An 18652-nucleotide genomic window follows, 5' to 3' on the forward strand; every position below is an offset into this window, starting at 1 on the left:
CCGTCCCACCATACCTCTACCTCAGTGTTCCCTCCCTCCCAACACTGTGTCTACTTAAACATGCTAAGAATGCAATTAAGTAACACCTCTCAGAATAATCAGGTTCTGGATTTGTCTAATTTGGGATCTTGTATCTGGAGATGGCCCGGCCTGGAAAAGCGCAGACCACGTTTCCGAGGGGCTCAAACTATCGCCTTGAAGAGTAGCATTAGGATCACACTTGTACCCTTAAAATTTCAGGGGCGGGAAAACAAAAAGATCAGGTCACAAGTTACTTAATGACTACGTTTTGTAGGGAAGGGAAGACAAGACGGAGCCAGAGCACAGAATAGATGCGGGTAGGCAGGAACTGCAATGCCCTTGGGCCAGGGGAAGCTCTCCCACTGACGAGACCCTTCCTCCAGACTCCCAAACCTTCCACACGTCCTATTGAAAAGTCCTAAGAAAAACACTTCGAGGCAGCATCAAATGGGAGAGATTATCTACACCAGGGAGCACAGACATTTGAAGCAAGATTTCAAGTTTAGGCAGCTCACTCACAACATTTGTTACTTAGCTATGACCCAAATCTTCTGAAAGCCACCAGTCAGACCCTTTCAGAGAAAACTAAAGGCCTCATTTACACCAATGTGTAAGTGGAGCAGCGGGTGTGTGAAAAAGAGTTGGTTTGGTTTTCTAGTAAAATTTTTTAAAAAAAAGCACACCACAATTAATAACACAGGAAGTATTAAAAGGAAAGTATGAAACACTACTGCTCCCAATAGGCTTGGAGATAGGAAGCCGAAAGTACTATTAAACCTCTGCTTTCCATAACTCTGCGCCCTTTTCCCACTAGTCCTTGAGTTTCTTGCCCTTGCTAGTAACTCAGATGTGGCTATGAGGAACTGGTTCGCCCTTGCGCCGGCTAAGGCCGCCGCGGAGGCACCTGGACTGCAGAACTGGTCTTTTCGTGGCGGAGGCAGGAAGAGCCGCGCGTAACGCCCAGGAGCTCAAATCACTACGCAAAAGGAAGCCCCAGCCTCCCCTCGCCTCACCGACACCTCTCCAGAACGCGGGCAGGCGTGTGGCTGGGCGCCGCCGGGGAACGCCCGTGCCCTTTGCCACCACCGCTCCCCGGCTGCCACGCGCAGCCCAGCACCGTCCCTGCGCTCAGAGCCGCTCACGGGAACCCGCTGCGGCCGGCCGGGCACGCCGCCGCCGGCAGGCCTCGGCACGAGTCGAGGGGGAGAGAAGAACAGCACCTGAGAAACCTCAGAAACAGAGGTGAGTGTGTCTGTGTATGTACGTACAAACCTACTGATACGGCTACTCCTGCTCCTTTCACCTCAAGGCTGTGTCGCAGGAAGCCAGTCTCTCCGTAAATCATGAAGGTAACCAAAACAACCACGATGACCAAAAAACTTGATTGCTTCCTACTGTGATAGAAATCAGTTTCAAAACACAGAGCTGCTTTGTTCCTAACGCTGCAGAATTTTATCATTTAAGAATGTTCCCTTTAAATATTAACTAGGCTGTTTTGGGTTTTTTTTAAGACTAGCCAAATAAATTTGGAATCACAGTTCCAGTTAGCATTTTCAAATCAACTCAGTGAAATAAAATTAACATTTTAACATTAAACCCCAACTCTGCTTTCTAAGAAGACAAGAAAGGGTTTTCAGAAACCGTATTTGTATTAAAAGAAACAATGAAGGGGTACAATACAGCAACATTTATTAGTACAACCCACCTTTCTAAAGGGAGCAGGTAAGGAAAGAAGACAAGAGCCATAAACAAGAGCACTATCAGATTTTTGTAAGAAAAGAAATGGGCCTGTGCCATCCAGAAACGCCTAGCTCAGAATCCCAAATCCACACAACTTCGCTCCTATCACGGAAACAGTCAGGACAGCTCATTCCGTTTTAAAATACATCTGCATATCCATAACAAAGGAGCTCTCAACGTGTACCACTCTCTATGGAAAAATTGTCCTCAAAAGTTTGGTTTTTTTTAAATTACCTAAATGCACTGACACTAGCAGTGCAGACTAAAGTATGGAATATGAAGAAATGCCTCTGGCTGCAGCGCAAGAGGAACAAAGTCATTACAGGCTGGCGGGCAAGCTTTACAGACACACCACAGCCTTACAACAGCTCAAAGACAGACCTTTTTTTTGGAGTACAATTTGCACGTTTATTTTAAACTAGGAGACCATGTTCAACAAAACATTAACCACTGCTTTGAAGTTGTCTAATATAAAAAGAAAAAAACAAGCTGTGTGTTCTTTTTAAGGACCCCATCAGTTACTTAAGTCACAGAATAAATTTTTCCCTTCCAGAGAGGTTTTGTACCCTAAGTCCCTCAGACACCTATGTGAGCAGGAATCTGTTATTTCAATAAATCAAATGGCAAAGGGTGAAAATACCCACAGAAAGAAGCTTCAGACAACTAGCAACTGAACTAAAGCTAACTGCATTATTCAAAACATTAGAAGAATTCTAGAACATGCTGTTTTCTCAGTGCTTGTGGAAGTAGGCTCCAATTCTGCAGGGATTTCAACCCATTTTATTTTGCTCATCTTGTCTCTCTTACCCATCAGGCATCCCAGCAGACTCAGTCAGGTCCCTGAGGCAGTAACAAACTGCTGAAGTGCAGCTTGCTAACTAAGAAGGCATCAGCAGACCTTTCCCACAGACACAGCGGGGTTGGGGCTTTTTGTTTGTTTCATTTCCAGCAAAGTGATCTCAGAAAGACAAATATTAACTCTCTGCATTTGTAACAAGCCCTGTTCGTGAGAACCAAGTTCAAACCAGGACATTTTCACTCTAAAATGAAAAACATCTCTTGGCATCATAAGAATTCAGTTGGTCTTCAAAGACAACATGAGAAGCAAGACCTAAATACATGTTGAGTGACCTAAACTTTAAAAGCAATCCGAGTGCACAAATATCCATAAAGTTTCAGGATTCTACATAATGACTTCAAGAAATTCAACATCAGCCCTTAAAAATCAAGCACTGTCTCCATTTCTCCATTTACTACTGCATACTAGCTAGAAAACGCTAGTATGAAGTTTCATTTACTAGGTATCCCTCCCACTGCTTAGGTGTATTTCAAGCTACACTTAACCAAATTGTATTTTTCTACACAAAGACTGACAAGTGAAAAAATCTCACCAACTTTTCTAAAAACAAATGGGGGGGGGGGGTGTCCTTTCTTTATCAATTCCCTTCCTTAATTGTACCTGTGAAAGACTATGACAGATAATAGAATACAGGTAGACCAAAAGTTAGGTGAGAGTAGACTGGTTCTAAGACACAGGAAGATGACGGGTGAACTCAAAGAGGAGCTTCCACAGACATTATGAAAAAGTCGCTATTGCATTCTCTAGCTCACTCTTCTGAGGACCCTATTTCTGCACAAATTGACTCAAGCCTTCAGAGGGAGCAATCTTTAAAAGGCAGTGGAGAAGAAGCAAAGGTGTTCCAAACCTGGATGAGTGCAACACGTTTTCCTGTAATTTAAAACTGGACGGTAGCAATACAAACTCTTTACTGGATTTATTTATTTAAAGATATCTCCACAATAACCACCACAGTGGTAATCATTCTGGAGCTGCGCACAAGACATGTTTTGAATCACGAAATGTCAGATGGAAAATACCTATCAGTAAGGCCAGTAGTTTTCTCTGCAACACCATCGCAAATGAAAGTGAATTTACTGCTTTATGCCACGTCATAGATTTCTAGATTTCAAGTCCTCCTACTCAGCAAAACCTACTGAGAAACTCTATACAAGTCAGTGAAGCAAAATTAGAAATGAAAGATCCTTTGTATTACTCACTGTGCACAGGGTCATGCTCACAAGGTAGCATTGTTCTCACCATGTTAATTGTGGTATTAAATTTTCATTGGCTGTCAGACCTTCACACCTAAAGAATTCAACCACTGTTGTTATCATTTGGAACTTCACGGATAAGAAGCTGAGCACCGGACAGACGTAGGAAGTGCTGCTTTTCGGGTTGCACATGGAGCCTGATGGAAACCTACCACACAAGAGCACCCGGGCTGTGATCCATGGTTAAGGCTCAAAGCTATTCGTATGGGATGACACAGGGACAGTCAGTGAGAAACTGCAATCAATTATTATCTCCTATTTAAGTCTGCTTAATAATGCAGTATTTAACAATGCAATCAGTGCTCTTCCATGCTAAGTCTTCTCCAAGTCACTGCAGAAGCACTAGATTCTCCTTCCACTTCTGTGGTCTTTCCCAATGTCAAGGCTGGAGGGTTTGTGCTGGGTCTAGTCAAAATGTGGGTTTAACATCACATTTTTCCTCACACAGTTTTAGTGTGCCCCCTCTGTCATATGCAACATGATGCTGACAATCTCATCTCTGTTCAAGGTCTGCCATCTATCTGCCCTATTTGTCCTACTCAAACTCAAAGCACAGCCGCAGCTCAGCCCCTCACTCCACGTTTTTTTTCCACTTTGCTCTATCATGTTGTGTCACCAGTGTCACCAGATCCCAGCATTCAGCACCATTCTTCTGCATCTCCCTGTGGGATGAAAAGCAACTCTCTGCTCTCCAGGGCCCAGGACACCCAGCCTTACAGCTAACCTGTCTACACCCGCCTACCCCCCCACATTCCAGCCCCTTCCCCGGTCTTACATTTGCTCTAACACTTGGAAGTCATCACTTAGATATTAAAATGATTCTGAAGAAATCAATAGTGGTATAAAAGCAGCATCCTGCACACATTTGTCTGTTTTCAGTCTCCCTCAGAACCCAAGTACATTGGAGCAGGAACGACATTCCTTCCATTCTGGCACATGCCCAGTGCTCTGGAGCACCACTCTCCTATATACTTGTGCTGGCATCATTCACAGTCTTCACAGCAACATTTTGCAATCCCGCAGGGAAAACGGGCAGGAAATAATTTCCAAACATGTTCCAGTTTGGCTCATGTCAAAACAGGGGTAGTAGATAGCTGTCCTTCAAAGTACACTTTGCTTTAAATAACTGTGTCGGTAGCAGACGTGCTAGTGATAGACATCTTATTAACAAAATAAAAGTCCTTACAGGCTTACACGGGCTGCCAACTGAAATCAGAGCGTGCATGACCTCGTAATTTACGGCCTTTTCTGCCAAGAACAAGCAGCCTAAGTTTATTAAGGGGGAAGTAAACAGAGACAAAAAAAGACAAACAGCACTGCATCTAGCAACAACTTTGTGTGCTTCATCCTGCAGCGCCGCAGCTGATGCGCAGACAGTGCAGGGAGGTGCCGACGTCCAGCGGCCCCACAGCTCTTCTCCGGGATGCAGGGCAAGACTTGACCTGCCACAGGCACTCACCACCCGCCTGCCCAGGAGGTAAGCAGCGAAACACTACACTGATAATTCAAATGCAACTTTGAAGGTTCAAATGTCAAAATGCACAAGTACCATCTATCAGGCATTCAGCATCCCAAAGCTGACAAATGTTAAGCTTGAGCCAAGCGACAACAGTCTTGAAAACTCCAGAGGAGGGTAAGAAGCTGCAGATAATTTAAAAGTTTAATTCCGTATCAGCTCTAGACCCAGTAAGGTAAGACTGAAACTTTCTAAGTTTTCTTCTGCTCTCCCTACAATCTCCTGTGACTGCTGTGCAAACACAGGCGCATCGTCACTTACGTATGATTAATGCTTTATTCCTACTTGGCATTCTTCATCGCAGAGTAAAATGTTATGCCTCTAGAAGATAGGCAGCCCTGCAGCTTAGCTAGACAGACCTTCATAAAAATGTCTAGTACCCAGAACTGGGGACCACATCCCAAAGACACTGTTTAGGGGCCGAAACAGGCATGTTTTCAAGGTAACCCAACCTCAAGTCATGAAGTACCATAAAACAAAGGCAATAATAGCAGACAACCTACAATAAGAACAGAATAATTACCTTACTTTCAGAAGTCTCCCTACCAACACTGCCTTTTGAAACACAAAGAAACGGTTTGTTAGTACAATTGTAGCTGGAAATCAAAAAAACTTTTGGGAATACAGTCAATAAGAAGGAAAGATAGATACAAATACAGCTGCAGAAGGGCAACAGCACAGAACCACATCATCTGACCCCAAAAGCAGATGAAAACAAAAAGCCAGCCCTCAAATGATAAAGCATATCACACCCTACCCACATTAAAAATACAGAAAAGCTTGTGTGTTGAACTCCTGCTTTCATCCAAGCATTAGGGTTAAGACCTTTCAGCAACTTCATGTGCCTGCTATAACAGCTCTCCTTCCTCTGTTTCCCTCTCATTACTGCAATAGTGTATCTGAAATACAAAGACAACTCTGGCAAGCATTTCACTCCTACCTACCAGTTCTGAGCTTCACATACAGAGTTTGTTGGCAGGTATATCTCTCTGGAAATACTTCCAGAAATGTTATGTCTCCAACACTATATTCTGCTTGTTTATTGCAAAGTCATTAAGATGCTGGTTGACAATTATTATGCAGTATTTCTGTGCAATAGAGGGTGTTGAATTATGACCATCAATTGCTGAGAACATGTCATGAACAAAAAACAGGTGTATTCAAAAAACAAGACATTTTGCATAAAAGATTTAAAAACATTAACATAAGCAGCTATGACAGATTCACTAATATTTTCCACTTTAAAATTTTACTTCAACAGTGTATTATTAAAGATGGCTATTTCTTCTTTTCCCCAAACACGTTCCAAGAAGACTCAAGAGTCTGACATTATACATAGGCCCAGTGACATTATCATCTGCACTGCACACAAAAAGACTAAAATGTTAAAGATTTCTGATAAAGATTTTCATGATCTCTGAAAATGGTTCTAGGAGCACAGGTAAAGATATCAAAAACCATAACAGTATGTAGTTTTAGAATATTTTACTATACTTAATAACTTACTAATTTACTGCTTTCTACAACAGATGTAAGTCGTTATCAACCAATAATCGGGAATTTTACTTGGCAGCACCCAAAAAACCAACCACAAAACCTCGATAGATCATTTCTCCTAAATGAGGTTTGCAGTACATAGCACTGAAGAATTCAATTATAACACCAAACAGCTGTTTTATCCTAACAAACCAAATGTCAAGCAGTAAAGAAAAAATACACCAAGAAAACATGAAGCTTTTGTATCAAATATACACACATGCACAGTTCTCATAAGTAAAAATAAAACCCATTGTCTACAGATTATGAAGTGAGAGGAGAGTGTAGCCATTACCTCTTGGTTATCTTTATTCTGATTTGCCCAGAAAATCTTATGATAAAGTGTCTCCATTGAATTGCTGGAATCTGATCTGTCAAAACAATGCCGATCCAACACTTCTAGGGTGTGCAAAACTCGGCTGATGGTCACCCCTAGAGATGGGAGTTAAAAAAAAGAAAAAAAAAAGGTTTACACAGGAAGGCATTGCATTACATCCATCTGTCAAATCTATTACTAGAATTAAACATGGTGCAACAGGATTATACTCAAAGAAGAACAGATGTAAACCCTAAAGCTCCCAATGTTTGTTTCATTTTGAATTTCTCACCTGCAATTGATTCTTGGCACTTGTCAAAAGACCACCGCACCTCCACAGCACGACCTCTTTGTTTTATCTGCTTTTCTACTTCATAAATCTTTGCCCGAACCTGTAAAAAAGATAGTTGCTAATTAGCTAGTGGTGGGAAGTCTCAATTTGCATTTCAAGCTTGTGACAGCTTACTCAACAGGAGCAAGGTACCCTATGGTGTTCCACAACACCCCCTACATTTGGGAACAACAAACTGTAGTACATTCTGTTCAAATTTTTTTTGTCTGTTACGAATCAACTTGTACAAAAAAAAAATCTTTTCCATCTAAGTTCCTTACATTCAACCCAGCATGTCTGGGTTAACTTTCAGCATGCCTGAGAAATTGCATCTCGCAATACAGTACGCCAAGTTTCCTCTTATTTGCCATTTAACTCTTAAAGTAATTTCAGTTTAACAACAGAAAACATCTGAACATAAATAAAATTCCTGATATTTTCACAAAATCAGTACCTGAATGAAGTACAAAGTCAGGTCATCAAAAACTATCACATCACTAGTCTCGAAACTAGACCTACAGAAATATCTAAACTTGGCTGTAGTCCTAACAATCACAAATTATTATTTGGGATATAAAACAGATCTTAATAATCTGACAATGAAAAAAACCTTACCTGCTGATTAAATGCTGAATTTCCACCTGGCATAGGTAAACTAGATGGAGCAACGTGAAGTAAATCCAAAGGTGAGCCTGGATTAGCATTCTTATTTTCGTTTGTGGAATAATTCCACACCAAGGCACTTGGGCAACAAAGAGTTACAGTCTGCAAGCAACAGTACAAAACAAAAGTAATTTCTTTTTCTAAACATGCATGGTACACAATACCAGCAACAAGGAAGTCCATGAGACTAGAATCACTTTTGGTCTAACTACTACAGTGAAAGAAACTAAAGACAGGCCTATGAACAATTACTTTAAAACATCCATTTGAGAAAATTCAATTAGTATATTATTTTCCTTCTTCCTTGTTAAAAAAGTATCTATATATATGTTCAATACCCATTTGTATTAAGTTTCATAACACCATGGAAGAACATCACCAAAGGTTAATTTCAGTCAGATCCTTTCTGTGAAACATGAATGGGCTTTAGAAAAAATAAGTCATTTTGGTGCTTACAGAAAGAAGCTACATGTGAAAAATTAAAATATAAGAAAGTAATTAAAATCAACTCTTCTTTCAAGATTTTAAAGCACAAAAGAGTGACTGAAATGCACCATGAACTTAAGATTTACTTCAAAATAAAGATTTTGCATTGACAGCCTTCACAACAGTCCTTTTGCAATGGCTTGTCAGCAGGTACTGTACAGAGCAAAAGCAGAACGCTTTGGTGTTTTGGGGTAAGACCATCTAAAATGATGGAAGTCAATTCATCTTATCGATGTTTACTTTTGAGACTGCTAAATTACTTGTTGGGAAGCTCCTCCAGTCCAGACCAGGATTACAAAGCAGCATGTTAGCAAAAACATTGCCCAGAGAAGTGTCCCTCTGAAAAGACAGAGAGCTTGTCTGAATCCAGGCTGTCCTCTGGGGCCGCGTGGTAGCACAAGAAAAAGGGGTAGAAGAAAGAGTAGAGAAAACACACATACATACACAAACCCAAATCGTACAGGAAGAGCAGAAAGACTAGCAGCTGTGTTGCTAGTAGAGAAAAGCTGTAAAGCTGCCAGAGTACACAGGGACATCCCAGCAGCCCAGGATGGTGGCACACACTGATGTTCCCATGACAGATCCGTGTTCAAGAGGAAAAGTCACAGCATGCTGAGAGCCACACAGGATCTAACTTCAGTCATCTCTCAGTGGAGGGAGGGATGCTGATACTCTCCCGCTTTCTTTCCGCAGGTAGCACCACCGAGCCTCCCCAGCGTACAACGCAGCCTGCCTCCAGGCACTGGGCCTCCCACACTGCAACGACTATGAGAAAGCAGCAGCCCTCGAGAGGGAGCTGCATTCCACACGAAAGTGCACTTTTACTGTGGGGGTGGTCCAGCAGTGGAACAGGTTGCCCAGAGAGGAAGTGAGGGATGTTAAAAATCCAGCTGGACATGGTCCTGGGGAACCTGCTCCAGCTGACCCTGCCTGAGTGGGTGGGGGTGGACTACACCATGTGAAGATGTCCCTGCCAACCTCAGCCATTCTGTGATTTCGTGGTCTCACAGCATCAGCATACTGCTGGTGCCACCACCAAGACATCTCTGTACAACCCCAGAGACAAATAACTGAATAGACAACAGCAGGAGGGTTTGAGGAAGTCTCACCAGGTCAGCACTCAGGAAGGCAAACAACTGCAGCTCATCATACAAGTCCTTTTTTAGAAAATAATTACTCTCTTGACAATTCTGTTATTGCTGAGCAACAAGAGCAAATGAACAGTCTCTTCTGTTTCACAGGTTTAAAAATTGTGAAAGTTATTAAGGCAATATAAACTGCTCATAATTCTGACAAAACCAAAACGAAGTGGCCTGCAGTGGTACCAAGCATTGGTGAAAAGCTGGAAGAAGCAAGGAAATCCTCAAAGGTTAGAGCTTGCAGGAGTCAGTACGGTGCTGTCTGCTGTCCAGGTGCACTCAGCAGCCAGCTGGGGTCTGGCAGAACCACACAGGTTCACTGGTGATGAGGACGTGACGAGATGCGCAGAGCACTACTGCAACCAGAAACGCTCCATCACGGAGGGAAGGCTTGGCCACCCCTGCCAGCGGAGTCACTCCTTCCCGCAGCACAGGTGCAGACAGACACACAGGCAGCACAAGCTCCTCCGGGTAGTTCCACCATTGCGCCTCAGCCGGTGTGGAGAACCCACCCTCCCACTCCCCCCAGACCCACCCAGTCCTCACCCTTGAATGGACGCAGGTACATTTCAGACCACAACTAGCACAGCTTGTCACACCCAAAAACCACTCAGTTTTCCGATCAACCAAATGGTCACAGCCTTGAAAACAAAGGGCAAGAGAACATTGGCCTACCTGCAGCATACAACTAAGTCCATACACCAACGGACGGTGTTGAGGGCAGGAGAGGAAATCTGAGCAGGCCAGCTGTACCGGGCTCACCACGGGACCAGGGGCAGTTGGACTTGGGGCTGCCAGAGGAGGGTTACTTGGTCCAATAATCATGTGAGGAGAGTGTGCAGCTACAAGGTTAGGACCTTCGCTTAGCAATAAAGATAGGCGTCTGGCACAAAAATAAGCAAGGCGACGGGATAGGTAAGCTGACTGAACAAACTCTTCCGAATACTGAAATTTAAAAAAATGCATAGTTTACTACACAGTCTACTCCATGTATTAATTTTCTTTAACAACCTAACACTGGACGTGCATAAACTAGAAGGGATCACCTCAAATATTTAAGAGTCCAGAAGTTAAAAAAGAAAAGAGCAGCTCAAACACAAATCTATACTTCTGTCTCTTAAAACTTTCACCTGCCCTCCAGGACCAGTTACAGTAACAGAATCCTTATACCAATTCCAGTTAAGGATTATAAAGCTTGAACATTTCAAAGGGGTTTATAAATTTCAAACATGCACCACGCAATGTACTGTCCTAAACGTCCAAAGTAAAAATGTTTGTATAGATTTTATCACCACAAATATTAAAATCATTTAACACGTATGAAATCACGCTTATATTGATTTTAGCTTTAAAACATGCATGTACCTGCAACATTAGCGGCAACAAGAGCTTAAGAAGATCATCATCAGTGGGTCTGATTTTTTCCAAAACGTCCAGTATCCATGTCAAATACTCATGTCTCTCGAGCATTCCTTCCTTAAAGGATTTAAAATAACACATCATGTATTAACTGGGAGCACTAAACAAACAGGTGTGTAGTTACAAGTTTTATTTCATTTCTGGTTTAGCCCTCATTACCCACGTCAGCTCAGAGCTACCAAGACGCTCAACCACCACTACACATGCAGGAACCAGCCACCAGCATGGCAGCCCTGCGGAGAGGGAGCAATTGTGTCCAGCACCACTGATCTCTGCAGCTGGGATTCAGCAGGCCGCCCGATTCACTGCTGACAGACAGACTGCCTCCCGGCAACCTTCTGCTATTTCTGTCCTCGGCTGGAAATAACCCGAGAGTTATTCTGTGCTAGAACCGTGTGGAACTGAACAGCCAGGCCATCGCTCCAGCACCCGAGGCTTCACGTGCCACAGCGGCCTCAGCCTGATCCACAATCATTACAAACACTCTTAAAAGATGGGATAATATAGAAGAGACAGAATAAATCAGTACATTGCTGCAACTGCAATCTAGCGTACTAAGTAAACTAAAGCTTTTTCAGCTAGCAAATCTTTTAAAAGAATTAGCATTTACAATTTATGCAAGTCTTATGACAAAAGCTACCAATAAGTTCTAAAATTGAACTTTCCAAGAATGGTAACCTCAAAAAAAAAAGGAAAAAAATCCATGCACTTCTTAAAGTATTACCTGAAACATATAAAATGACAATTTTTCATTATATTCCCACTGCTTCAGGGCTTGTTCCATCTCTTGAGGCACCACTACAGAGCTGTTGCCTTGGCTGGCAGTCACATGATAAAACTCCGCAACCTTTGCCAGCTGCTCTCGAAGGTATCTGGTTATAATTTGAGTCCATTCTACAAAATAAGTTTACAATTAGAACACTTCAGGTGATAAAAGGTTTCTTTCACAGTAAGAATTGAAACAAACTTCTATTGCCTTTGTCATCAGCAATCTCTCTCCAAAACATTAACCCACAGTCGCATAATGCAGCGCCTATTGTGAATTCATGGGCTTCTAACGTGCCTCTCTTGTGCATTGGTCTCAAAGCACAAATACTGTCAAGCCTGAAAGTAGCTCAGCGCGACGTAAAAAGCACTGACACAAGGTATGCCTTTAGGGAACCGCCTGTCTCTTGCATCAGATTTCAGCGTTCAGCCATAAAACAGCCTTGAACAGATAAAATAAATATGCCTCATTACTTCCTCCCATCTGGACCTTTATTCCCCTCTTCCTTCCCCCCTCCAAATATAGCCAACATGAAGCTCAACGGGACTTTGCACAAGCAACGGGATATAAAATCGTTCTTTCTATAACCACTCTGAAGCAGACAGCTCCTCCAGATCTTTGGTCTGACGAGACTGCAAAAGCTCAGGAGCAGTTTCTTGGGTCAGAGTGACCAGCACAGTGCAGAGGTCTGCAAGTAAGACTGATTATCTTTCCTTTGTCCTAGATAAGTCAGTAGGTGCTGTTCAGCAAATACACAAACCTACTAAAAATTATCAGCTTTTCTCTCTGCTTCAGCAGTGATTCTATATTTAGTATAACTCGGAGAAATTAGTGAACAAAAGTAAACTTTTTTGGTCATATACATAAAGTTTGGGGAAAAGAGGAATTGTGAAGAGGCATTTGCTTTACAGTATCTGGAACAGCCAAGGATATTTGTTAATATCGCAGAGACAAACATCTGACAGAGCTGCATTTAATCAGCATGCAGCATATTTTAGAAGAGCACACTCTTTTATGAATACATAATGCAGTTGCTTTGACAACCTGAGCCTGTTTACTGTCAGAGTTACAGGAACTAGCACTCTCAAACACAACTACTTTTGCTGTTTACTACCCACCGCAGACTTCAGCTAGCGTGCTCATTCTTTTTTCCCTTTGCATTTGTAACTGGCAGTTCTGTCAACATATACAGACTATATGTTGAATGCTTTTCTATCCAAATCCACTGAAATTTCCATATGAAGCTAGTGGGTTTTAGTGTTTTCATACAGGAGTTTAACTACATTTACTTCAAACATTTGCTCACTTTTGGAAAAACGATTCCAAATCCACTACTTCAAACTTATTTCATGTGACAGTATGAAAGAATAATTCTTCCAAAGCAATTACCAGTATCTCTGTGCCACTGAGAAACAATGCAACCGCCTTTCTGTTACCTGAGGCACAGATATAAAACATCTTGGGAACTGTCAAAGGCTGCTCAGTAACATGCAGCAAACTACTTCCCAAAAAGCTCTCAACAACGTTTGCAAAACAGGGAATTTGGACAGAGTACGTGATCTTCAGTAACCTGCCTCAGAATACTCACTGATAAAAAAATCACGGGCACCTCAGCCTACAGCCAGTCTTACCGGCTTTGGTCATCTTCGCTGTGAAACAGGTACCACCATAGTACCTGCAGCACAGCCAGAGCAGGAGCACCCGCCCACCCCAACGTGCACCATCGCCTTGCAGCTTCCCAGTAAGCGTAACCTCCTTTTATTTTAAAGAGCTACTACTCCCAGCCAGAGCAAACTAGGTCCAGATCAATTTATGGCAACAGAGTGGACAACCTTAGCTTTCCTCACCTCCTCCTTACTCCCCTTTCTCCCCCACTCCCAGACAACTGAGAAAGAGGGTGTTTGTTTTAACTACACACTGATGAGTACGTGTCCCAGGCAAAGGAACAGCCCCAGTCTTGGTGCACAGCATCACCATTTTCACCTAGGAAAGCCACCAATGCTCTCATCACTAGCAGAGCTACTCACGACAGATTAGGAAAGCAATCAGCCCGCTCTTGCTGCCTGCTCCAAGCTTCCTACTAGGGTCTACCCCAAAAGATGCTTACATCATTCAAGAGGAAAGGGAAGACAACCTGAGAGGTTGGAGAAAGTGGCTGTTTCATCATCCCTTGGTGCAAAGGACGGAAGAGGAAACAGAGAAGGGGAAAGAGCGAGTCACCCAGTCCCACTCGGCAGTGCCAAAACAGCTCAAAGGAGCCTGAACGCACCCCGTGTCGGAAGGAGTGGGGAACTGTGCTCATCTCCCACCAAAACAGCCCTGACCTCGCTACAGAGAAGCTAACCACAGCACAGCAGCCTCCCAGAGTTCATGCACCAATGGAGGCACCAACCTGACTCGATACCTGGGCAGGTGTCTCTTTTTCTTCTTGCCAGCCACATGCGCTGCCTCCCCCTCCCTCTCTGTCTTTAAAAATCAGACTGATTTTCAAAAATATTTTTAAAACTATCACCACAGAACAAACACAGGATGTTTGCTAGAAAATAGAAAATAAACTTTGGGGGCTTTCACTAGGAACTCAGAGTGAAAACTAGTGTTATGAGGCTAAAAATAATTTTAAAAAAACCAAAAACACATAAAGCAAAGTTTGAAAGAAACAACAGAATAAGTTGGCAAGAAGAAGCAGACAATTCCTGCAGCAGTACAGTGATGCTCCTAAACAGCAGTGAAATTGTCTGTTCTGAGCACAGTTATTTTGTGGACGAAGAAGGAAAACATTCATTCCAGACAGTAGACAAGCTGTACGTAGCACATGTGAATTGAGAGAGTAAAACTACAACTTTGATAATAAAGTACCTTTGAACACCTTAAAGACGTTCACTGCTTGGCCCACTGGCTTGGCGCCAGACAGTGTCATTTAAGGTTAGTACTTAAACACATGGCAACCTATGTTCTAATAAATAAGCTCTGAAATTCACATTTCATTCCAGGCTTTCTAAATTAGCAGTTCTGTTCACCCCCTGGTAACATTTATCTTAGCACAGCCTTTGCCACTCCTGTCAACCCCGCAGAGACCGGTGTTGGTGGTGAAGACATAGCAGTCAACTCCTCAGATGCTGCGCCTGGAGATTTAGGGAGGAATCAGCGGGGAGGAGGAGAAGCCAACATGGCAGTATTTGTGCTGCATGGCTCTTTGTACTCTTTGACACACATTTCTAAGTGAAACTGATTTAAAAGAAATTTTATTCCCCTTCCCAGTACAAAGATTCCTCCCTGGACACCTAGTAACACCAAAGCCACAAACAAGTGGAGCAGGCCCCTTCAGCTACTACTATGCATTTAGACATTAGAGATGTTTATTTACCAATATTTGGGTCCGTGGCCTGGCGTTTCTTGATTTTAGCTTCAGAAATAGCAGCGTAGTAGGCACATGTCATTTTGATCAGCCAGGCTGCTCGCAGCAGTGGCACAGAATATTTTGCTAAGTAAGCAAAAACATCTTCTTTTTTACTGAGAATAGGAACCTGAAATGAAACGGGAAGCAAGTTACAGCACACAGTCCAAACAGCAGCTGGCGCCTACGGATTAGCCCAGGTCTCCTCTGCTCAACCCCGCGCTACATGGAGAGCAGCAGACCTGTTCACCAACCTAGGAATCCACTACGCTGACAAGACCTATGTCCAGACACATAGAAACAGAGACTTGACCAAAAAAGAAAGAGATACTGCCCCACACTTCCTGCAGGTTTCACCAGGAGCATCCTTCCCCTGCTCAGAGATGTCTGCAGGGCCACTAGCAAACCTCTCAACACAGCCAAAGCCACCCAAAGTGCAGAAAGAGTCCTGAAAGCTGATCCTCAGAACCTCTGGAAGAAGGAGCTATATCAAGATTTTGGGTGACAGACACTGCCGGTTTCATGGGTGCCCCTGGTTCAGAGGAGTCCAGAGAGCACCAGGGCAACACAGTGCCAGCTAATACCACCTGCACTGGCCACGCACACAGCAGGGCTGGTCCCACAAGACTTCTAAGTGAAAAGTCACTCTACTCTGTCACAGCAATCCTTACACCTTTCTGCATAAAGGTAGAATAATTTTAAAATGTATTTTTACATCAACATATATGAGAACAAGACATTTCATGCCCAGTGGAGACAGAAGGGAGTGGAGGCACAAATGCTAAACTGACTATACGCTACAAAAAAATCCTGATTACTCCTTCAGGCATACTCAACCTTTCTAACAGAGTGCCTGGAGAACAGAGGTGCATCAATGCTGAAGAGAGCAGCAAACAAAGCACTAACCCTTTCCTGTAATGCTCTTCAGTGGTCAGTCTGGGGACTCTACAGAATCAGTTTCACAGTGTTCTTAACATGCTTATTTATTGTTATCAGCAAGTTTATAAATCTGGCTATTTAAAAAAAAAAAATAATGAAAGAAATCTCTTTAGCACTTTTATTCACAAAGTTAACCTCTCAGAAAGTTAGGGGAAAACTTAAGTTGGTGGCATGCCTGCCACAGCAAAGCTGTTGTTTTTCTGGTGGCTCTACTGGCTGCAAAGCAGCACACGTTCTTCATCAACTGCACGGCAACAGACCAAAACTGGTGAAAGTTGTACCTTCTGTTACTTTAGTCCATTTATGCTCAATAGTCTTGGAATAAGAGTTCCTTATTTCAGTTTAATTTATACTCAGAATAACTCCCAGATACTGTAAGATTAGCTGCTTGTACATAGAGCTTCAGGAAAGAAAGGCATAACTAACAGCACCTTTGTTACTGTGTTCTAACACTACCTTGGATGAGTTTTAAGGACCACTTCAAATTTATCTTGCACTGCTGCTCTTAAGAGCATGCAGTATCCAGAAAGATAGCTCAAAATTGCCTTTTCCAGTCATACAAAGCAGCAAGAATTATTATTCTTAATTGGAAACTTAAGAATGCAACTAATAAGACTGTTCAACAAAGATTGTTAAAACATATTTAAATGTAAAGAGCATGCAAACAGGTTGGAGTTAGCAAGCAGGTTCTTTTACGAACACATTGGCTTCCTAGCCAATTATTTCCTTGCCAGACATGAGAACTTTATGTAAAGCGTTCCTTTGCTTGAGAAAGAGACCCTTGAAGTGAAGCGTACAGGCAAAGAATCTGGCTGTCAATAAGATAAACATGCTTGAGATAAAATATAGTCATTCAAATGACCTTTTTTCCAGCTAGATCAGAAGCTCCCCTTTGTCCAGGCACCCTCCTTGCAGAGAGCGAACATGTTGCAGAGCAGCAGCTGCCTCCAGCACTGCTCCACATCCAGCACATTCAGAAATATTGCCCTATTCTTACAGCCCAATTCAGTACAATCCAATAGCCAAGAAATAGAGGAAGGAGTATTTTGATACCTTTTTCGCTAAAAGAGTCAGTGGTTTACTTCCTGCTAAATCTGTGAACCAGTTGTGAATTGCGCTCTGAGACCGAGCAGTAACCAGCCAGTAGTTGTCTTTGGCATTTACTTGTGGTTTCTTCTTTCCCGTATCCTGGAAAGTGTTAAGTTTTAGCTTTTCCGCTAATATGCTGCTAAAGTAAGCGCCAATCTGGTGAGGAAAAAAAAAAAACCCAAATGTATATGACGACCCAGTAAGCATGCATCTATCGTACATTAATGCACAAAGGATTTCCACAAGAATAGATGTAGTCATCACTCCAGTCCAGGCTATCAATCTAATAAGATTACACTGTAATTCCTGCAGCCAGGAGATGGGGATTCATGATATTAAGCGCCCATGTAACACTTCTGCATTACCATTATGGAAGCTGCGGGGCAGCAAAGGCAAGCTAGAAACAACCAGGGAAGCGGCTGCCACTTGCAGCAGGTCACTGTGAGCGCCCGGAGCCCCATCCCTCCCACACAGGAGTGCCTCAGATTTAGGCCCCGATGCAGGGTATTCTAACAGTGTGTCAGAACATCCCTCCTATACCAGAAAGCGTGTAAATACATGCTTTACACTTCTATTTAGAACAAACTACGCTGTCACAAGAACCACAGTCATTATCCTTCCATCCTCAGTCACAACAGGCAAAACTTCAAAGATTTGGATAAGCTAGGAAGTGTCCTGACTTCTGTCCAAAACACTTCTGCTACCACTCGGTACCTCCAGAATGAAAAGCTTTGTAAGATTTGCTTCCCCGGTACTTTCAATCCCAAAAAGGCAGAAAAAAAGCCCAATAGAGGTTTTACTTTCCATGTAAGCTTATTTGCATTTCAAAATCATTATAATAGAAATTTTTAGGCCTGTCAGTAAGAATAAAATGTTTTATTTTCTAATAAATATATTCATAGTTGGGAAATTTTAAAACCTTTGAAAAGCTTTTAGGAGACAAGTGAACTTATTTTGGTAATTCTACACTTAAACCTTCCAAATAACTATAAGTGCTTGCTTGTGAATTTCTGTTTTCCTTTTCAAGCAGTTATGTTCAATAGTCAAAACACGAATAATTAAAATATAAGACAGAAAGTGCCTGCAGGTAGCAATTCTAGAGAATAAAATCAGAAGAATGTAACAGGAAAACCTTTAACATTTCAACAATAGCAACTCTTTCATTTACCTGTATCTCTTCTCTGG

The 18652-nt window shown here is 42.5% G+C and overlaps 1 protein-coding gene across 1 annotated transcript in view; it reads right to left on the bottom strand.

The window, feature by feature from the left end:
- The window catches only part of MED12L (mediator complex subunit 12L), a gene marked incomplete at its 5' end in the record, with an annotated part of 156147 nt that overhangs the window by 128668 nt on the left and 8827 nt on the right, over positions 1-18652 (bottom strand). The window contains 8 exons of the mRNA XM_082003498.1: positions 7221-7357; positions 7534-7633; positions 8188-8337; positions 10536-10805; positions 11226-11336; positions 12004-12173; positions 15410-15569; positions 17432-17623. Of these exons, the coding sequence (XP_081859624.1) occupies positions 7221-7357; positions 7534-7633; positions 8188-8337; positions 10536-10805; positions 11226-11336; positions 12004-12173; positions 15410-15569; positions 17432-17623 (1290 nt within the window). The remainder of the gene's footprint in view (positions 1-7220; positions 7358-7533; positions 7634-8187; positions 8338-10535; positions 10806-11225; positions 11337-12003; positions 12174-15409; positions 15570-17431; positions 17624-18652) is intronic.

The sequence above is a fragment of the Phaethon aethereus genome (assembly GCF_964289735.1).
Source record: "Phaethon aethereus genome assembly, chromosome: 9".
NCBI lineage: Eukaryota > Metazoa > Chordata > Aves > Phaethontiformes > Phaethontidae > Phaethon > Phaethon aethereus.